Genomic DNA, 23,733 nt, shown 5'->3' on the forward strand with positions numbered 1-23,733 from the left:
GATTGTTCACGATTAATTAGACTCGATGAATTATAGAATTTTGGAAAGTAATTTAATGACAAACACCGACTAAACAATCCCAAGATTTGTTCAGTTTATTGCTTCAACTTTGAAGGTTTCATTCGTGGATTATTCCATGTCATCGAACTTCCCTCTGTTTTCGCCAGAGTGTCTTCTTACAGAAGTTAACTTCTTCGACTTGAAACGCTTCCTCCTCGAGTATTACTCCCAATGCTGGGATAAAATAAACTATTTAAACTTGTCGTTTAGATCGAAAGACGTTACGATTAGACCGCTTAAAGTGACTGCATAGTAGATATTTGTCCAATGGTCGAAAAATAACGTAAAAACTTTTCCCAAAAATAATCCAAGCCATTGATAAAAAGAAAAACTTGTCTCATGATTAAAACATGGGATCATAAATTTAAAATTATTAGATTCCACGCGGTTGAACCGTCGCTTAAAGTTCTCTCGTGTTGGCAATTGAAATCATTTCCAAGTTTCTTTTGAGAAAGATCCAGGAAACTGCGACTACCACTTCCTTAAACTAAACTACTGCAATAACGTCAAATCAAGAATCCATAAAATAGTTAGCCAAATAAAGATTAAGACGACGTTAAAATTCGTAATTTCGATTTTAATCGAAGAATTATTCCAAGTATTCCAACGTGTATCACAAACGTACAAGTTAATAAGAGAAGCCAAGTCAAAAACTTCAAATTTGCTTTCACGTTTTAAAATTAAAAAAAAAAATATCTGACGAAATTTCACAAAACAATTCATCTACGTTCGTTTCGAATTCGTTGAAACTTTCGAGAGACACGAAACGCTTCGTGTTACTCGGAGCCATTGTGGTGATAATCGAATCAGCCGAGCGATTCTGCAAACACAAAGTTCGCAAAATTACCGCTGTAGTCACATCGTCGAATACATATTTAGCAGGATAGTTGCACCGATCCTGGATAGAAGTTGCGACGTTTGGCCACGTTCCAACGTGTGCCCGATGTCTCCTGTAATCGTTACAGGAATAGCTATTCGAGTACATTGCCACTAATCTGCAAAACTTGCGGCGAATCTTCCAGAACGCCACGAATTCAGTTTCCAGTTGCGACGTTTTTACGACCCTCGATCGACTTTTGCGGTCTTGTTTCCCGGTCAGAGCCGATGAATTATTTCTTTCCACGCGAAATTTTGCAAAGTTGCAAAGGAAACGTTACAACGATACGAGTTAATTTAGTTTCCGATCGTGATTAATAACGATCGCGCATGATTGTGTATTTCGCGATAATAAATTTTTAATCCACGTTTGTTTCGGAAAATATCGTATTTTACGGACGTAACAGATGGTAAAATCGATCGCGTTAAATTTAATTTACAGTTTAATCAATGTAATTACTTTATATCCAATTTCATTTATCGCGGAGGAAATGAACGATGATTTTATCCCGAACGATATCTAAACAAAATATTTAAAACGCGTAATTATATACGAATATAAACAAGAGACGAGAAATTTTTCCAAATTTCCTGTTAAATTCCTTTTTTCGATAACGTTGTTGTTAAAAATTTGCTTTAAAAACGAGGAACAAAAATCCGAAAGATCCTCGCTCGGGTGATTAAGCAAGATTGGATTAGCCCATTTATCCCATTGGATCCAGTGTACTCCTACTTACAAGCGGTTTCATTGGATTAACACAGCCCATTAACGGCGATGTCGCGTCGTTATCGGCCGCATCCAACGCATCGGCCGCAATCGAGCAGCCCTGGAACACGTCTAAATACCGATACAGAGATGGATGCGCAACTTTCTTACCGAAAATATGATACGAAGCAGATGTTGCCAGGTCTACAGTAATAAACTATCTAACGAGCCGCAATACAGCCAAGCTAACGTACGACTGCTAATAGAACGTGATTAACGGTGGCTTTCTAACAAGATCATACACCCGCTGCACGAGAACAAGTTCTACGCAAACTTCTGTCTATCTCTCGCAGCCTTATTTCCAAACAGTATACCCAAAATTATCGTGAGCTTCATTAGCGACAACGATATCCTACCGATCTCGAAAATCGTGTATTACAAATATTAATTTTCATCGCGTTACTTATTACCGTTAATTATGATAATTGCTTTTCGCGAGATAAAATAATCAACTTCAACGACCAGATATGTTGATTCTCTTATTATTATTTTTTATCAAGAAATGTACCGATCGATTCGAATTCATTTATTCAAGCTTTAAGAACTTTTTAAGAATTGTTACTCTTACTCTGATTGTGATAAAGACAAAGGGAGCAAGTTTGAAGACGAAAGTAAACGAAAGATGGCGCGCATCGAAAATCTATAAGCTACACGAATTCCTGCTCGAGCGCGGAAATTAAAACTTTGCAAAGCAGTTTAAACGGAGCAGTTGCTCGTTCGAATTTCCTCGTTTATCCAAAGTTCATTAAGAGAAAAGATCGGCGAGAAGAAGGTGCGCTCGCTACGCGATACCCTCGGCCACCGTTCGTTTACCACGATATCCGCCCTTAATGGGGGTTGAAAATTGATCGAGGCCATTTACTCGCCACGTTCAATCCCACGGGGATCACTCGCAACTCGCGATAATCGGAATCGGAACGGCTATGCATGCAACACGATTCTCTAACGACGTTTTCACGGTAATGAGAATCGTGATTAAGCGACCTATCCTTAATATTTTTTTCTTTCATGGCTTGCCGTTTTCATCACGAGAAAATTTCGAGATGAATAAAAAAAAAATCTTCGATGTAACTTAATGAACTCGCTCAACTTTCTTTTTAGAATTTCTTTTTGGTGCGTTTTAGAAATTAAAAAGGGGGAGTTTAAATAAAGTGAAAACTCAATTTGCTTCCAACGTTTCACGATTGTACTAATAATGAAAATATATATTTATCTTAAAACTCGATTACTTTGAAATTTGAACCATATTATAATTCCGAATACAATGATTTAAGATGCTTTTCTCTTTATCGCTTGCGCCTCGTCTCGCTCGAGACAAACACAGGGATTGGTGGGAAAATAGAGTACTCGTTTCCAGGAAAATAATAAATTGAACGACAAGTCGAAAGTTCGTGTCAAGCGTTACTTCGAATCCTCGAGGAACAAAATGATAAAATTTTTACTCTCCTCTCCAATTTCACTTTCGTCAAATCCGTTGTTGCGATAAAACAGATTCCTGAGAAAAGCACTCGTTCTCCAAGAAAAGAACCAAGGTCATCGAATGACAAAATCGATTCATCCTTGATGAAAGAAACTTTCCTCCAATTTCGCCGATTTTCCATAGATCCACTGATAAAGTGCATATATGCAATTCACACGATTCCCTCGCGATTATTCTCGCTAGCAAGGGAGAATCCGTTTGTTCGTTCCATCCAGACAGAGAACACTTTACTCGGTATTTCTCCTCTCTCTTCACAACCCTTATTTCCCATTAATCCAAAACTGCACGCCGTCCATTGCCTCTCAATCTTTCCACTGATAATTCGTTTCTCGAGAGAGAGAAAAAATTCAAGATTTCTCGACTGTTTTACGGGAACAGTGTCTCCGATCGAAGAAAAACTTGATCGAAAGTGGCATGGACGTTCCTTCCACGCGTCTGAGGGGGTTGAAAAATTGCGATGCACCCACCGCGTGTGTATGTGCGCGACGGCGTGAATGAATTTCCATCGCGACACGTTCGACCTGTACACTGTATATATCCGTATCGGATTCCGATATTCGAATGTCGGCCGATCGCGCGCCAGGGAGATCACACGCCCCTCCCCCCTCTCTCTTTCTCTCCCCACTCTTCCTATTACGTATTCGCAGCGCGGAGGGCCTCCTCTTTTTCGACCCCGTTCGCAATTTCACCAGTTTCTTTCTTTTTTTTCCAACCTTCGTTCCAAAATTCCATCCGGCTATTGTTCCCCCTCCCCGTCCTCGAGAATACACCACGTTCCCTCGCGAGCTCATCCCTTTAAAGAGGGATCTCGTCAGATTGGATTCTCGTTAAACAAATTCCAGTGAATGTAGTAGTCCGCCGTTTATGGAGTTCCGTCGTTTCGAGGGTATTATTAACTCGCGATTGGATTTGTTTTTATTCGTCGAGAAAGAGGTAAACTCGTCGATGAATAATTTTTGTATATGGAATTTGTTTTTGGGGGAAGGGGAGGGTAAGAAGAATTGAAGAGGAGTTTTAAATTACTTCGATTTTGTCTGAGGAAGTAGTATAGGAGTATCTTTAGAGGAGTATTGTTTCGTCACGTTTGAAATATTCATCCTTATGGCGAGAATCGTTGAAAGTTTAACCTGTTCTCGAACGCTTCCAGCCGTTATTCCCGATCCGGTTGTTTCTACATTTTCAATCTACGACAATGCGTATCAAATATGGAAGAAAATTGAAGAAAAATTGTGTCTTACGTAATGAAAACAAATTCGCTAAAGTTTTTAATAGTTATAAATAATATATTTTTTCACGATTTATCATTAAAAATCATCTCGATCGATACGTAAATCGGTCCGAGATAAATCGCAGAAATAATTTTGCATATCGTTACAGCACTCGTTCCTCTGTGAAATATCCTATTCAACGAATGATAAAATGGTAATCAATTTTCTGGGGGCAAATAAATAAAGTCATGTTTGCAACGTCGTATTGATAAGGTATCTGAAAAATTCGAGCAACGAATAAATATTGTATACGATCTTTTAAATAATAATCACAAAACGTGCGAATCGGCGTTACTTCAATTAAAATTCCAAGACGAGCTCACGATTGAAATTGCGTGATTTAAAAGGTGAGAATAAGCTTGCGTAATGAAAGGTGAAATGTAATTTTCTAATTACGGAGGGATTCGAACCCCCGTGAACGCCATTAATAGAGGCGCTATCCTTGTTTTCGCACAGCTTGAATACTGTGGATGGAACGTGTCTGTGAATGAATAACACATTCTTCGACAATGTTGCATCGTTCCGGGTAATTAACGCGACGCGCTGATATCACATTCGAGAATTTGTGCTATGCACAACTCGCAAGACTTACGATACACCTCCAATTACATCGATCCAATAATTACTATTAGATACACAAATTAATTCGACGCCAGTTTCATCGAAAACCGTTATATATCATTATATTTCGTGTGTAATCATGAATAATGGTTACATTAAATCAATATAGATTCAAAGTGGCTACGAGTCGTGATTATCGTTGAATTAACGTTGATTAAAAATGGCTATCAACTCGACACTTGGATAAATAAATTTGTAAATACGATATATAGGTTTTTGATGAAAAAAAAATTTACGCGAAAAGAGAGAAGTGAGGGTAACGAGGAAATAGAATTTGATGAATTTTGCGAAGGTGAAGGTGAATAAAAAATGAAGAGGATCGATGGCTCCTACATTTTTTTTTTATTTTTTCATTTTATACGGGATTTCACGCTTTCTATTTTTAATTTTTCGCGATGCGACCCATCGCCACGATCTCGGTTTTTCCTTTTTCTTTTCTTTTTTTTTTCTTTTTTGCAAGAAAAGGAACAAATTAAAAACGATCCGTTGACGACTCCCAGTAAATATCACGGTGTCCTTTGATCGCGGTTTAAATCTAGTTTCCATAACTCTCGAGCGAGCTCGTTTCCTTGCTCGAGAAAAAAATCTAATCCGACGGAAAGAAATTTTTAACCAAGATATTCCTTTTTTTCCCCTTTTTCTTAATTACTCGTATTACAGCTTCGGCTTACTTATGATAATAACATAAATATTTCTTATTTTTGTGCAAAATAAACAACATCTGGTTTATATACGTATACACATTAGATTGTATCACGCGAAATTACCAATTTTAGAATAAATGAGAATCAACTGCGACTCGTAAACTTACTACTTAACCTATATTCCGCTTACCATATTTGTCCCCTTATATTTCCTTTGTGTGATAACTTCTTTTTTGCTTTAACTGTTTTTTGAGAAGCGAATTTAGAATACTGTTCCTGCACGAGTTTAATATCCAGATATTTCAAAGCTAGGAAATACGAGAACGTTTGAAAACGAGCTCCATATTAAACAGATCGAAAGCCAAAGTGGAAGCAGAGTTAGACTCCGATGACAGTTTTCAAATAGGTAAAGTGAAAAAAATTGGAAAGATAGGTAACTCGAGGACCAAAAGCGTGAAGCTCGAAACGATAGAAGACCATTTTTGAATAGAATCGTAACGAGAAGACACGATAGGATAATCGCACGCGATCTTGGACGCCAATGAAAATCCCATCGTTACGGCCGAGAAAATCTGTAGAATGGTCTGTTAAAGGAAATGATTCGTTATTCTTTCCCAATCGAGGTGATAACAGAGATAACATCCTACAAGAAATTCTTCTTCCGCGTGACAACGCTCTAGAAAAATTGTCCGAGTCGAAATATGAGGTCTCAACCGTGTTCGGTTATTTTCGAAAAATAAGATACTCGAGCGTTCGAAGACTCTCTCCGTGGTAAAACCACCGAGTTTTAGAAAATTGGAACGCGTCAATTGGAATCTCGTTTCGGGAAATGAGAAAAATATCCCATTTTATTTTATTCCTTATCACCTTTTCGTTATCATCATCGAAGCGTACGAAACGAAATGATCCTTTAATTCACCTCGACGACAGATCGGCGTGTGGAAGTCGTGGGAGAAGGAGGGGTTGGACATCAAGGACATCGTCTGGCCGGGGAACACTCACACGCCGCCTCAAGGTGTCCCGGAAAAGTTTTATCTGAAAATAACATTCTTGGAGGAGCCGCCCTACATCAACCTCGCGCCCCCGGATCCCGTCAGTGGAAAATGTCTGATGGATCGTGGCGTTCATTGCCGCGTGGCCAAGGATTCCGACATGGTCGAGTAAGTCCAATTATATATATATATATATTTATCCCAGTCCAGCTTCTTCTTCGAATTCGTTCCGTTCGAGCTGCATCATTTTTACAATAATTAATCTGTGTATTGAATCTCCTTGTTTATGCTCGTTTAATATTTTTCTTTTATATTTATATTCGTTTTCTTCTGCTCGAGACTGAAAATTGAATATTTTTCTTAATATTTTAATTTCAATTTTAAATTTAACACGACGATTTAGATTCTCGTTAAACGTCTATTATCTGTACTATTATTATTATCTATAGTTATTGGAGATCCATTTATGGAGAATGGTAATAAACGGCGATTTATCCGAGTCCCCCAAGAAGGTATCGTTCAAATAATGTTTCCCATTGGACTCGTTTTGCTCGAACTCGAGCTTTTTCGCTCACGAGGGACTGCTTTCATCGAGTTACGTCTTAATTTTGCAAGGAATCCTATTAGATACAAATTACACCACGAAATAAACGTCTATTCGATTAAATTATTTCTTAATTTTTTCTTTAATCGATATATATCTTGCGTTACAAGACAGCTTAACCAAAGTTTTCCAATGTCAAAGCGTAAGCAGAGACGATATTAAAGACGATAATTCGCAATTTGGTTTAATTTGTACCTTCGTTATCATTCTACATCAATTATACTCCTCTTGCACGTTTGTTATCACGAAAACAAACAGAGAATCATACGAATTTTTCTTATAAATAAACCACGAAATGCTCAAAATATAGAACAACATAGGCTTAGAGTGTTGCTCGAGAAAAAATTCAATGACCATCGAATTTAAAGGGAGGGGAGTTATTTGGGGGGATTGTGTGTGAGTCACAGCCAGCCAAGGGTGGAGCTCTCAAATCTGGGGGTCGTTGAACGTTTAACCACGATTCGAGTTCCTCGACCTCGAGGATGGCGAGCATCGATCCAAGGTCGAATCTCTCCCACCGTCGAACTCCACGGAATCCAACGGAATTCTCACGAATCTCAAGAAGAATCTTATAAAGAAGCACGATTTACATTCCACTGAATCGGACGGAGAAACGAGAATACAATCGAAATAACTTATTATTGGAGGAGGTGAAAATTCTAGAATCGCGAGTGTGTCACAAATAATCGTTGTGGGATCGTTAATTTTCGGCAAAAATGTGCACAGTACTCGAGAAAGATCGTCAACGATCGTTCTTTGATTTTTATTATCGAGAAACAGAATATACGTTTCCAGAGAAAAATCGTTCTTACGCAAACCGAGCATAGCTCACAGTATATCGATAGTATTTTATATACGTGGTGATATTTCATGGAGAGCGGTTGTGTCGTCGATTTAATTCAAGGCTTCGCGCCTAAAGAAAATCTTTCTCGTCGATGCACAATTATCTCGAATCGAGGATCGCGTTATACGGAAGACGAATAATTAGAGAGCGAGGAGGGATGGAAAATCCCTCCGTGTGATTAAAAATTCTTCCTTCCAGTGCGCAAGGTCGAGAGAGGAAGAGAAAAACATCGCGAATCTGATCGAAGTTGTTCGGGTCAACGATGGAATGCGGTGTAATTGAAAGTGCGGCGACTTTGGAGGGGAGATTGAGAAGACGTTGATTTCATATTCGACTGATGACAGTTCTCATCGAGTCACGTATTTGGTATTTGGAAAGATATTCCACGGATAAAACTGTAATTAAGGTTGATGTTGGTAAAACTGATACAATAATTCCGATTCCTCAAACTCTAATGGATAGAATTCGAAAGATTTGCGAATATATTGCGGGATATTTTATATCTATTCTATCCTATACAAAGCTGAAGTTGTTGGAAAGTCGTTTGCTACTCGCTAAGACGACTCTTCCATTTTTCTTTTCGACATTCCAACAGTTATACTCGGCAAAGATTCGAACTGTTCGAGTGCAGAGTGGCGAAGAGCGAGGAAACGAATGACACGAGAATAGCGATGGAATACGCCTGAAGGAGATTTCGCTGAAAAACACAATATTTTTGCGATCGTATTCTTGCACTCGTATTCTTCCTCTTGCACTCTTCGACACTTCGATTTTTGCGCTATCTCGCGAGAAAGAAATGAGGTATTCTAATCTCAAAGCGAGACTTTTCCCCTTCGAACAAACGACCTTGTGAATATTAAGTCGATCATTATCGAGGGAACGTTTTTAGAGAAAAGTTTTAGTGAAAAAAGAAAATTCCGTGTGAAACATTTCAGGGGGGGACGCGCGGGGACGAAGCGGTTGAGCAACTAGTATCATTAAACCCTCAACTTTCGGCTCGTGTCGAAGTAGATAGCGATTTCCTTTGAGGTAATCGTAAACTCTCGTCTCTTGTTCGAGCAACGTAACCAACGTTGCCTCTGATAAAAGGAAAATCGATTTCCCCTCCTCCTCCTCCTCTAACTTCTCTGGGGTGAAACGTTTCAACGTATAACCCTGTTACTCGTATTCTGTGTGTACAACCAACCCGTGCGCACAGTGGATGGAAAAATAAATACGATACACCGGATCCAAGGAACACAGATCCAAGAAACGAGATAAGGTTAATGGGAGTGGGGGAAGAAATATACGTATTGACGACGATCGGGCAGTGTTGTTCGGATGCCAGATTCGCTCTCTGAAAATATTCGACGATATCGAACAATCCGAAAAATGCGATTTCGAGAATCTTGTAAAGATTTTTCGTTGCTAAATTTTTTAAATATTCCCCTTATTTTTCAAACATCGAAACTTTAAACGTGAGTCCATTGATCGATTCGCATATTCAAATGAAAAATGCGTAAGATTTCGCGTATTGGAGATGTTTGATTGGTAAATTTTTCAAATATTCTCGTGCTTTCGAAACTTTAAACGTGAATTGATCGATTATTTAGAACAAAGTTCGCCGAGGTTCGTTGATTAATTCGCTTGGGAATAATTTTTATTGAGATTTCGATCTCTCGATGTTGCAATCATATCCTCGACAATAATCTTAAACAGAATTTGAAAAAGAATAAGGCTCTTCCTTGCTTTGACTAAAAATTTGGTTTAAAGAATTCTAAATTTTTATCGTTTTTTCCTTTAATTTCATCGAAGGTAAAATCAAAAAAGAGAAAAAAATCCTGTCCTTTCACCGAGATCGCAGTCATAAAATGAAAAAAATTTCCATAATTTTTAACTCGTCGCTTTTACTTGAAGGAAAGAAAGAATTCGTTTCAAAAGATCGATCCCCGATTAAAATAAATTGAAATTAAAATAAAGAACGTAAAATTCTTTATAAATTCTCATCGAGGGGCGACAATGGCGCGTCCAACTTCCACGTACATCTCTCGAATCGCGTGGATCCTTCTATCCTCTTAAACCGAAAAAAAAAACTCTCTCTCGAGATTCATTCATTTCCTTCCCCCGAGACGAAGAATCGGCCATTAAATCTCCAAAACGGTGGCTCGAACGCCTCGTTTCGATTCACAGCAACCCTTCGAGATCCTCCATTCCTGTATCCTTTTCCAAACTTTCCAATTTTCAAAACAAAATAACCCTCCATCCTCCGTTTATTGAACGGCTTTCGCGGCTTTCCACTATTACAAACATTGACCATTCATCTCCAAACCAGTGATTCATCGTTTTAATCCACGATTATTCCATCATCTCGGTGAGAATAATCCGTGAATTCACGAAAACGAAGAGGATAGAGAGAGGGGGGGATCGTTTGCACCGCGTTCGACGGCCCTTTCGCAGTTTCTAATTCACCGTAAATCCATGGCAATGGCGAACGTTGTGGAAACGTGTCGCCGGTGCGAACGCTAGGATCCAAGAACGGGCACGTACCGGCTTTCTATTCCATCTATTTCCTTTTCTTCCATTCCTTTCTCTCGTTTAATAATCCTGCCAAGCGATCGAAATTTTTCTGGCGACTATCTCGAAATTATTTGTTCTAGCATCAATGCGGGTACACATCATTCGGCAAGATCGAATTATTTCTCGTTTGGACGAATGTATTTTCTCTAGAAATATATCTATAATATTAGAAAGCGTTGTTGAAAGTTCTGCCAAGATCTGTAAAAAATAATAACGATAGTGATTTTGCTTTTTACAAAAATATTGTGAGCGACTGATTACGTGTGTAAAATAAGATCGTTCAGACCGAATTCGAATTTTTTCTCTGGAGAAACATTTAAATAGAATATTAAAAAGATATATTCTTAAAAATGAAAAAGAATATTAAGCGTTGTTGAAGTGAAAATTCTGGCAATATCTGGAAAAATAATTTGACAGATATTTTAATCTAGGAAAACGCTGTAAGCGACTTAGTCAAACCGTGAAATGTGTGATGTCAGATTTCAGATTTGTAAAAGAAAAGAACGCGCAAATGTTTGAATATTTCATTCTCTTCCCAACTTAAATTTCAAACATGTGTACAATTATTTCAAGAAATAAGAATGCTGTTATTATTCGTTTCACGCTCATTTTTAACTCTTTCAACTCTTTCGATAAAAATTCATGCAACAAGAGATTTACAATAATAAAATAAACGTATCGAAAAGTTAAGACGAGATTGTCATTGTTTTCGTTTCTCTCTCGAGAGAGAGAGATCGTTGATCGTAATCGAGGATAGCCGATATTAAGCTAACTGAGCAACGTTCGGTTAACTAACCGAGGGAACCTCCTCTCACCAGGATGGAAACTTGGAAGCACCACTTAATATCCTATAATATAAGAGCTCGAATTTATCTTCGATCAAATTTTCAACGGGGGAGCCGTTACTTTACAGATAAATTCTCACTTTGTTAAGCGATCCAAGGGTGATATGCTTGGATAACCGATCGATTTAACGAGAGCAGAGATTACGAGGGCAACTGTTACCCAAAGTAAAATAATCCACGTGAATAAATAAATTTAAATATCGAGAGTTTGGGGAAAAATTTTAACATTAAGAAATTTACTTGATGTTACAATTGATGAAACGCACAGTTGATTAATCGTCGAGCGGAAGGTAAAATTAACGCTCAGAAGAAGTTTTCAGACCCCAGCTGCTACAGTTTCGGTTTATAAAATTTCTCTCTTGTCCAACGTAACTCATGTTCCGATAATGATCTCTCAAATGCTGTTCGTTTTTCAAAATCGTTATATTCAGATCGATTCGACGGAATCTTAGATTGCTGGATTGGTTGTAGAAATTTATCGCGTCGTTGAAGAGGAACGACACGTGTGTAAACTCGCGCGTCTTCTAAGCTTGGAAGCTTCGAGTGGACTCGTTGTTCTACTAACGATAAGCAAACGTCATTAAGAATGGGAATAATGACGTTCGAGGGAGAAGATGTTTGCACGGTTGTATAATAATTTCTTTGAGAAAGAATTATTAAACTTTCGAAAATTTTAATTTTATTCTCACAAGCATAATAATATCTTTTATAAATTATTTATTTATAAATACGTTCAATGGAGTGTGAATGAAATTGCCATTCTTCTCGATTCATAATAAATTCACAAGTTATTTCCAATATCTTTTTTTATCAATTTCGTTACAAAATATGTGCAGTAAAAAATTATTTATACGTTCAAAGTTGCAATTTACGTAAGACTGTATGTGATACATTCGAATTGAAATAAAATAAATTGCCACTCTTCTCCCGCTTCGATACAATTATTTAATTTTTTTTTACAAGAGATATCTCTTTTTATATAAACTTTGTTGCAAAATATACGCAATAAAAAATTATTTATTTCCTACGCTCAAATGCAGTGTAGTAAATAAATTGCCACTCTTCTCGCGTTTCAATTCAATTATCCAACTTTTTTTTTTTACAACAGTTATCTCAAATATCTCTTTCTGTAAATTTTGTTACAAAATATACGCGATGAGAAATTATTTATTCGCCATAACGTTTGACCGTACGCTCAAATTGAAATAAAATAAATTGTCGCTCTTCTCGCGCTTCGATTCGATTATTTAATTTTTTTTTTCACAAGAGCTACCTGAAATATCTGGATCGTAACGTTCGAATCGATCCATCTCGAGCCGTTACATACCCTTTCAATCGAGAGAAACCCTCCCCCTTCGATATTCCTTTTCCATTATACACGCACAAAGAATCCTCTATGGTTTCCTCCAAGCACTTCCTGCCTCTATATTCCACGTCATCGATCACGAATCAGTTTCGTGGATACAGCGGTATCGGGTCACTTCCTGTTCCAGTCCCCCCTCCGTGTTCGACGCTGTGGCGTACAACGTTCTCGTGCCATGCAAAGTCGCGCGAAATGGATTGGAAACGATTTCTTTCCTCGATCGAACGGAACACCAAAACGATAATCGTAAAATATATTTCTGATCGATTTTCAAATAAGCGGGGCCGAGTCATAATTTTTGGGCAAATGGCGATTCTTTCGTTTCGAAAATTAAAATTAAAAATTCGTCCCATTTTTATTTTTATTTACGGCCAATTCGATGGGGTCAACAACGACTGGAAGAGGAAAAAACGATGTACAAGGGATCCATCCTTTTCCACTTTTTTTTTCCATTTTTTTCCACTCCACGTGAGATTCGCAATTGGTGAGCAATGGTGGAGGAACAGAGTCATTCTCGAGGATGCATACGAAATGAAGCCTTCTTTCACTTCTCCCTCTCACTCCTCCTCGAAGAAATCCCCCGAGGATTCCTTTCTCTCCATTTCCATACTGTGGATTCCTTCAGAAGTATTACCCCGCAAATGGGCGTTATGAATCAATAGAGCGAAATTTTACGAGGTTTTCACACACCGATCCGAAACAAGAGATCCTTGCCGTAAATAAATCGACAATGTAGGATCGATTTATCGAGAACACATTTTCGTCTTTGTTCGCTATTCGCTCTCCTCTCGTCATTCATCCTGTTAATACGAATTCGTGCTGCATCGGGGATTTTAATTTTCAGGGAACAATGGTGTCGTGCGCAATACGCCGATAATATTTATCTCCATCTCCCGTTTTAATTGCGCGTTTCGATATAGGGTAATTTAGTTGGAAAAATTATTAAATACGCACAAAGGAAATCCTTGAAATTTTAAAATTAATTTCGTCACATAACAACGATAAATATCGAGACACGTGTAATATTTCGCGAATAGGTCTAAAAACATTTTAGGTTCTGATCGAAACGATCGAAATCATCAATTGAACGACCAGAACTCGAAGAACAGATCGTATAATGATTCAAATGAATATCGAAATACATATAATAAATCTAAAAAAATTTTACATTCTGATCGAAAATTATAAATTGAACGATCAGAACTCGAAGAACAGATCGTAAAATGATCCAAATAACGATAAGTATCTGTAATAGATTTAAAAAAATTCTAGATCTAAAAAATTTCTGATTGAAACGATCGAAATCATAAATTGAACAATCAGGACTCGAAGAAAAATGATCGTAAAATGGTTCAAATAACGATAAGTATCGAGATAAGTGTAATAGATCTAAAAACAAATCCAGATTCTGATTAAAACGATCGAAATCATAAATTGAATGATCAGAATTCGAAGAACAGATTTATAATGATCCAAATAACGATAAGTATCGAGATATCTGTAATAAATTTAAAAAAATTCTAGATTCTAATTGAAAAAATTGAAATCATAAATTGAACGACCAGAACTCGAAGAACAGATTGTATAATGATCCAGAATAACGATAAATACTGAAATACGTGTAATAAATCCAAAGAAATTCTAGATTCTCATCTGAAATTATAAATTAAACGACCAGAACTCGAAGAACAGATCGTACAATGATTCAAAACGATAAATACCGAGATATAATAGATCTAGAAAAATTCTAGACTCGAATCCTGATTGAAACGAAACGAAAACTATAAATGAAGAACAGATCGTATCGTTTCGTAACAACGATTCAAAGATCACCGAATTATTTCGATTAATTGTTAATCAGTTTAATAATCTCGCGATTCCATTCGAGCACAATAGAACATTCCGGTTTAAGTTCATTTCCAATTCGGTAAATTTCCATCTGCTACCAATTTCACACACAATTTCGCGGTTTAGTCCGCGTCCACTTAATTGCTCAACGTTCAACAAGGACGTTTACTCTCGACTACCCGTTTCAAAACTTTGCCCTACTTTTGCCCGATTTCGAGAGCCCTATTTCAACCATTTTCACGCGATACAAAATTATTTTTTCCATTCTGCTCAAAACGAGGAGGTGACAAAAACAAAAACAGCTGAAAAATCTTCAAAAAATACAAAATACACGTCCGTTTTCAAATTCGAATCGACGATTGTTGTTTTGGGGGGCGGATCGAATAAATTAAATATATTACCATTAAGGAATATGATGAATTTGTGAAATGATTCGAGATAAAAAGATAAAAAGATAAAAACAAACAACGAGAAAGAATATATATATATAATTACATAAATATAAAAGAGAAATAGGATTGTCGTGTGAGATGTGGATCGTGCCGATGGCTTTGTTCGACTGAGAAACAGAATCGAAACACGCGCTCGATTCACGCATAAATATACAAGACACGAGTCGCGCGTATATCAACAATTACAGAGAAGGTTAAAGTTATATCCAGACATCATGATACGATACAAAACCTGTTAAAAATTAAGGATTTGCAAAAGTCGAGGATTTGAAAACTTTGACGAGATAAATTATTACGTATCTCAAAGATAGTTCCATAAATTGTTGGAAGATTTCAACGATTCTAAACATACAGCATGGATCGTGAAAGAATGGATCATGTACAATATGTTAAATACACCACAGAATCCAGATATAAATTTCATCGAAAATTTTGGGCTGAAATAGCTAAAAATGTGGAAAAATTGCATCGATTGTAATTTTACAAAATCGCTGGTTCAGTCAGTGATGGAACCACCTTTGTACTCCGCATATATGAAACATTCGAATACTTTTGTAACCCATAAAAGCATTGTAATTATTGCACAAATTTTACCGAAACGATCTTGAGATTATTTCTCTCCCACTACACACTCCTCTTAACAGATTTCTTTAACGTGTATAAATAAACGTATTAAACGTTGGAATACCCACTGTAAATATTTGTCACTAAGTTTTAATGCAGCAATCCACATAATGGATCGGAAAAGGATCGGATTGGAGAATATTATTTGAACCTGATCTCCAATTTTCTCTTTACTCCCCCTAAATTTATCGAATAATTCACGTAAGAAAACAATTTCGAATTTGCCCTTCGATTCCAGTGTTGATCGAACTTATTCCCGATACGACTGTTAACTCTTCTTTCGACCAATTAGACTTCGATCGGATTAGATTTGTTTGCTCGGTGGCCAATCGTTATCGACCGGCCGGCTGGGTTATCGCCTCGATCGAGCGCGACGCGGTTCGCCACGGTTTGAACGGTGTTGCAACACCGATACCCGTCAAAGTTTTCCGATTTCTGGTTAGTTCGGACCAAGTTTACAGATGTCGATCCACGCCAACGTGGAACCACGACGTTTCACGCGGTGGCTAACCGGATTTTGAGTTCGGAGTCGAGTCCATCCGAGATCGAGTTGCACCGAGATTTCAGAGACGTACGAAAAATTTCAATGTAATTTTTGAATGGAGTTTGACGTTTCGATGAAGATGTAACGTTGAATTTTCGATTTCGCGGTATATCGAACGAAAGAACGAATTTAGGCGAAGCTTTCCAAGTGAAATTTGACAGTATGATGAAGATGTTTGTTAATTTTCGAGAAAGAAGAAATTTAAATTTGTGTAATTATAGAAATAATTACTATAATTTTGACAAGGAACTTGACATTATGATGAAGATGTAACGTTGAATTTGCTCGTTTCACTTTCGAAACATTGAGAGAAAGAAGAAATTTGGGCGAAACTTTCCAAGTAAAATTTGATGATGTAATGAAAGTACTTGTTTAATTTTCGAGATATATCGAATGAAAGAACGAATTTAGGCGAAGCTTTCCAAGTGAAATTTGACAGTATGATGAAGATGTTTGTTAATTTTCGAGAAAGAAGAAATTTAAATTTGTGTAATTATAGAAATAATTAGCATAATTTTGACAAGGATTTTTCTAAATAATTGTTTCTGTTCTAAGTAAAACTCGACACTATGATGTAACGTTGAATTTGCTCGTTTTATTTTCGAAACATTGAGAGAAAGAAGAAATTTGACCGAAGCTTTCCAAGTAAAATTTGATGATGTAATGAAAGTACTTGTTTAATTTTCGAGATATATCGAATGAAAGAACGAATTTAGGCGAAGCTTCCCAAGAAATTTGACAGTATAATGAAGATGTTTGTTAATTTTCGAGATAGAAAGAAGAAATTTAAATTTGTGTAATTATAGAAATAATTAATAATAATTTTGACAAGGAACTTGACACTATGATGAAGATGTAACGTTGAATTTACTCGTTTCACTTTTCATAAAATATTGAGAGAAAGAAGAAATTTGGGCGAAGCTTTCCAAGTAAAATTTGACAGTATGATGAAGATGTAACGTTGAATTTGCTCGTTTTACTTTCGAAACATTGAGAGAAAGAAGAAATTTGGGCGAAGCTTTCCAAGTAAAATTTGATGATGTAATGAAGATATTTGTTTAATTTTCGAGATATATCGAACGAAAGTTTCCAAGTGAAATTTGAGTACGTATGACGAAGATGTTTGTTTAATTTTCACTTGGAAAAAACAAATTTAAATCTGTACAATACATACAATAAATACAATTACCATAATTTTGACGAAAATTTTCTAAGTAGAATCAGACGCTATAACAAAGTAATATTGAATTTGTTCGTTTAACTTTCGCAGTATATTGAACGAAAGAACAAATTTAGCTTTTGTTCCAAGTAAAATTTGATAATATAATGAAAACGTTTGTTTAATTTTCGAGATGGATGAAAGAACAAATTTAAATTTATACGATGGTAGAGATATAAATATAACTCTCGTAATTTTGACGAATATTTTTCTAAATAACTTTTTCTATTCTAAAAATTTCTCTTGACTTTATAATGAAGATGTTCGTTTAATTTTCACCACGAATGAAAGAAGAAATTTAAATTTGTATAATCGTAGAAACAATTTTGACAAAGTAATATTTTCCGTTTTAAGTAAAACCAGACACTATGACGAAGATGCACCATTGAATTTGTTCGTTTCACTTTTGCGATATATTTGAACGGAAAGAAGAAATTGCAAAGGGAAGCTTCTGTTCTAAGAAAAACCTGACACTATGACGAAGATGCAACGTTGTTTAACTTCCGCGATATTGGATGAAAGAACAAATTTAAACTTGTTGCGCAACGACAGAAATGAATACCGTCCACCATAATTTTGACAAAGATTCCAAGTAGAATCAGACGTTGTATAAAATTTGTTTGCTTCACTTACGCGATATACAAGAAATTTAAACTCAAATAGAAATAAATACAGCCACCTTTGTACCATACGAAGACGTAATCTGATTGAATCTCTTCCTTTCTTTTTTTCCCCCCTCTTTAAACACAAAACTTCCGTTTAAAATTTTTACGTTGACAGTTTTATAAATTCGATTCGAAGAGCTGGTTTCGTTCTTTCGTTGCGCGAAACTCTCGAAATGAGACGCTATAAAGAGGGATATTAGAAAGGGAAGATTGTCCTCCCTGAAAATAAAAGGTACAATAGGTGATAGAATCTCTTTGTCCCTAAAAAGTGGGAAACGATGTTGGCGGAATGCCAACAAAAAAGGAAGATAATTACTCTTCTTTCTGTGCGCGACGCGGTTAAAAGAGATGTGCCAAAACGAGTAATTGGATATAGAGGTGAAAAAAAAAAAAAGAAAGGAAGGAAAAGGAAAAAAGGAGGGACAGGGGATCGAAATGCGAGGATCATATTGGCACCAACTTTTTCTCCTGTTCGAGAAGGAGAAAGAGAGAGAAGAAGAGATCTCCAACGCTCTAAAAATTATTAGAGTAACCTTATAATGGGATAAAATTCCAGGTGAAAGATGAATAAAATTGTCATTGGGAGTTGAGCCCAAAGGAAAAGGAATTATATAACAAACGAATATTTTTTCAGAGATGAAAATTTCTCTTGCTATATTTCTACCGAAATTTCGAATTTGAATTTTTAAGTTTCTTTTTCCAATTCCGTTGGTCGAGCGAGAAGAAAAATTCTCCAACGAAAGTACGAAAGAGAAGAAGATCTTTTCGTCCAGAATCAAGAATTTTTGATGAAATTTGTATTCGGAAAACTTTACATTACTTTAACCCAATAAAATGAGAAGAAGAATTCGGTACATCTATATTAAAAATTTTTCTTATCTGAAAAATTCTTCCTAGTTTCTTGAATATATGAGAGAATATATTTTTCCCGGGGAAAGAATATATTATCTCCAAATCTTAAAATCTATCCGCATGTTATATGCACTTTGTTGAATTGTTGCGATTTCTCATTTAATATAAATTATTTTATTAAACGAAATCTCGAAAACTCAATTTACATAGATTGTTATATAAACTTTGAAAAGTTAGAAGAAAACTTGAGCACGTACAAGAAAAAAAATCAACGATAAGGTATCCCCGTTCGTACGATCGACTCTTTGAAAAAAATGTCGATTCACCGCAAGAAAAAAACGTGAACAAGTTGAATCGATTCACCAAAAGAACCCCTAGAAACTGCCCATAAACTTTTATGAGTGTGAACAAAAATAGCCAATACGTAAGAAACTCGGGTGTATAAACTTCCTCTTGTACAAAGCTTCCCCTTTTGTTTCCCCTTCAATGCGCCCAACTTGTCGATTCGAGTTTTACTCGAACGAACACTTTATGCAAGCAGTCGGCCAAACACGAAAGTCGCGAAACGTTGGTGAATATCTTTCGAGATTGAAAATTTATTGTTTTCATGATATTTTTCACGTTTGCCAGTACTCGCACGCGCCATCGTGCGGTGAGATTTCGAAACAAACGAAAGAAGCGAGAGAGAGACGAAACTAGGAGAAATATTGAATTTTATCGAAACGAACCACGATTAATTCGTATTGTGTTGATCAAAGCGAATATTATATCGTATCCAGAAATTTAATGGTTAAATAAAATTGGAGAAATTAGGGTGTATTTCCATGTTAACGTCTTTTTAAATATTTCCATCGTATTAATATTATTTCGTTTTGAAATTCATGCTGTGTACTTATCCCCTAATTACACACGTCATGATGTTAAAAATGCGTAAAATTAATACTTCATCAGCCAGAATATTCCTCTACTGCTCTTCTTCTTGCGAACAAAAAAGCTCGAGTTACCGTTGTCGCCAACATTATATAGGATAATATGTTTGGATATTCCTTTAACAATCTCCTCCTTGAACAAAACGTTTCTTTTACATTTTTCACGAATAACATCTCCATCTCAATCTCCATATTTCGTGATATTCCGTCGACTAAAGTTTCCAATTATAAGATGATCCAACGAAAAAAGAGATTGTTTCGTTAAACGTAATCCTTGGACGAAACTTCGATTCGCAATTTAATTGCTTGTAATCCAATTACGAGCTTTTCTCATTCAATCACCTCCCGCACGTAAACACGTATAAATATTTCTCACTGTTTATCCATGATGAATAATCCGAAATTCCATCGGAATGACATCTTGTCGTATCACGCGCAAATTATCCCTCCACGCTGCATTACTCGTTCGCACAACTCGAGATACAAGTCAGTGGTCCAGGTTGACGCCAAAGCAAACAATAGTTGCGTCCAGTTATTGCTTCCCTTGTCAGCTGGCAAATTCCAGGGGCATAATTACGATCCCTCGAGCATCGAGTTGCCCCTTCGTTTCTCCAAATTCAAAATTTATTCCACGAGAATCGAATTGATTAATCAATCGATACGCTCGACACGTTGACGATCAACAACTATATATAAACGACGTTAATTTGATAAGTTTGGACAGGCAGGTGGCCTAATCAAGCCTCGAAATTTTCTTTCGTCTCGACGTGTCGAACGAAAGTTTTGATCGATATAGTTATCGATATTTGCGGAGGGAAGGACATTGAAGGACGGCCGATAATGATTCCCGCTTAATCGTGCACCGTTTAATCCCTTCGAGTTTGATCTTCTTATACGATGGTTCTTATAAGATTGATAAAGGTTAATTTCCAACTTTCGGGTAGATTTCTTTTTTTTTTTTCTTTTAAATATGAGATTGGCTTTTCGTTGATCGATCGTTAAATCGAAATTTCACGGAGAATAAATGTGTATTTACCGTTTCGTTCGCATTAATGATCGACGTGTGAATTAAATTTCGAATCGAAGAGCTTTAAAGTTCGGATTCGGGAAAATTTATCGTTTCGTTCACATCAATCGAAATAAATTAAATTTCGGATCAAAGGATTTCAGAGTTGGAACTTTTTTCAAAAAATGCTCGCATTAATGATCGAAGTGTGAATTAAATTTCGAATCGAAGAGTTTTAAAATTTGGGAAAATTTATCGTTTCCTTCGCATTAATCGAAATAAATTAAATTTCGGATCGAAGGATTTCAAAGTTGAAACTTTTTTCAAAAAATTCGACAATTTCGTTCACATTAATCGAAATAAATTAAATTTCGGATCGAAGGATTTCAAAGTTGAAACTTTTTTCAAAAAATTCGACAATTTCGTTCACATTAATGGAAATAAATTAAATTTCGGATCGAAGGATTTCAAAGTTGGATTTCAATGATCGAATTACGAATTAAATTTCGGATCGAAGAGTTTCAAAGTTGGAACTTTTTTCAAAAAATTCGGCAACCGCGATTGTTCCGATTCGGGAAAAAATATAAAAGTCGTTCCCTGCACACGTACAAAACAAGTGTTATTCAACCAGGAAACAATACACATCGAGTTTGTCACGAGCAGATGTGGCCAGGATGGGCCGACTAGCACGTATTCAAACGTATTCACGACTTGGCCATAAGTTAAATCACTCGTTTCGCGAATAAATTTCCTAAATTCGAGTACACTGCGCGATTTATTTTTACATTTGAACGCAAAATATTTACCTTTCTCGATCATCCCTCCTCCTCGTCTCCAGAAAGCAGCATTTTTTTACCGTGAAAACGATCGAGAAAGGATGGCGCACGAGGGAAGAAAGGGGAGGAAGAAAACGAAGGCAAAGTACGTGCGTTTTTTTCCAGGATGGACACGCAATCGGCCCAGAAGAACGAGAGTTTTTTCCAGTGCTGCAGCGGATTCTGCATCGACCTGCTGCAGAAGTTCTCGGAGGAGATCGGGTTCACTTATGAGCTCGTCAGAGTGGAAGATGGGAAATGGGGCACGTTGGAGGTAATTAATTGTATTTATTCCCTTCTAATCGAGTGGACGTTGAAACAAACGTCAAGAATGTAATTGATTAACGGGACGAAGAGAAGAGAGAAATATCGTTGGTAAATTCAATTAAAATAGGGTTTGCAAATATACGTATATATTTTTTAGATTATTGTTTCACAAGTTAGACTGGTCGATGAAGATGGCCGTTACAAGTGAATCGTAGGATTTTACGAAATCAATTGCGAATTCTTAATCCGGAGAAATGGAAAGGAATTAGTTTCGATAATAACGGCGAAGAAGCGTCTTGGAAATTGGAAACCGCGGATTCGATATCGCGAATCCTTTTTAATCCTCGTCGATAGAATTGCAATTACGTTCATTGATAACGCGGCTCATGTCCCAATTACATTTTTATTTCCCAATGAACGAAAAGAACTTTTAGATTTCGACGTTATTTCCCCGAAACGTGTTGAAAAGTAAAAGTTTAAGATCGATCGATATTTCGAGTTAAATTCCTTCTTTCTTTTTTAAATGGATTTAAACAAAATATTAAATTTTAATATCGGAGGAAGAATTCGAGTCCTCCTGATTCGTTGAATTCTGTTTCCGGTATAATATAACTTTTCTCATGTATAAAATATAACAGGACATTAATTCTGCTCGCAGAATGGGAAATGGAACGGTTTGATAGCCGACCTGGTGAATCGGAAAACGGACATGGTGATGACATCTCTGATGATCAACTCGGAAAGGGAAGCTGTGGTTGATTTCACGGTGCCGTACATGGAGACAGGTATCGCCATCGTGGTGGCGAAGAGGACTGGTATAATATCTCCCACTGCCTTCCTTGGTAAATAATCCCCAATAACAAACTAAATCGACAAACTGAGCCGATTAAAAATCGAACCGAGTAAAAATTTTCATCCGTGCCAATTTCGTTTCGTTTCCAGAACCATTCGACACCGCGTCCTGGATGTTAGTCGGGATCGTGGCCATACACGCGGCCACGATAATGATACTTCTGTTCGAATGGTTGTCACCATCCGGTTTCAACATGAAGGTAAACCCTTCAGACGCTGCGCAGAAACTATTGGTATTACTATTAATTTCGCTTCTTATCAGCTATCCACGCTTTCCATTCCAAAAAAACACGAGAGGGACACGAGAGACCCGAAATTACCCGTCGCGCCAATGATCGTTAATCTGAACGACGCGCGTCACGTCTCCTCGCATCGAAGGAAAAGAGATCGATCGCGAGCCGACACTTTTCCCACGACCTTTCCTCACCAACAACGCTTCGTCTTCTTCTTCCTCTTCCTTTTTATTCTCGATCAAATTTCGTTCGACGCGAGACACGTTGCCTCCGTCGAGCAAGAAGATTTTTCTTTGAAGAATTTCCAGTGGGAAGGAATTAAAAAATAATAATGATCTTGCTACTTTTAACTTCGATGCGATCATTTCGAAAGCTACGAACAAATTGTGTACATAGCTGTAGAAATTCGAAAACTTCGACAAAGCTTACATCAGACGCTAGAATAGAACGTTTTCTTATTATTGCAACGTTGCCGCTAACCGGTTTGAAACAGTGTGATTCGACGAAG

General features: G+C 36.8%; 1 protein-coding gene across 7 annotated transcripts in view; it reads left to right on the forward strand.

Moving 5' to 3' along the window:
* LOC107999443 (glutamate receptor ionotropic, NMDA 2B) overlaps nucleotides 1–23,733 on the forward strand; it is a 221,164-nt gene that overhangs the window by 176,659 nt on the left and 20,772 nt on the right. For 4 of the 7 annotated variants that reach the window (XM_062077317.1, XM_017059290.3, XM_062077318.1 and 1 more), the window contains 4 exons: nucleotides 6,646–6,875; nucleotides 22,000–22,147; nucleotides 22,799–22,982; nucleotides 23,083–23,225. In XM_062077317.1, the coding sequence (XP_061933301.1) occupies nucleotides 6,646–6,875; nucleotides 22,000–22,147; nucleotides 22,799–22,982; nucleotides 23,083–23,225 (705 nt within the window). The remainder of the gene's footprint in view (nucleotides 1–6,645; nucleotides 6,876–21,999; nucleotides 22,148–22,798; nucleotides 22,983–23,082; nucleotides 23,226–23,733) is intronic. The other 3 variants (XM_062077319.1, XM_062077321.1, XM_028667401.2) reach the window with 1 other exon arrangement.

The sequence above is a fragment of the Apis cerana genome, linkage group LG7 (assembly GCF_029169275.1).
Source record: "Apis cerana isolate GH-2021 linkage group LG7, AcerK_1.0, whole genome shotgun sequence".
NCBI classification, from domain to species: domain Eukaryota; kingdom Metazoa; phylum Arthropoda; class Insecta; order Hymenoptera; family Apidae; genus Apis; species Apis cerana.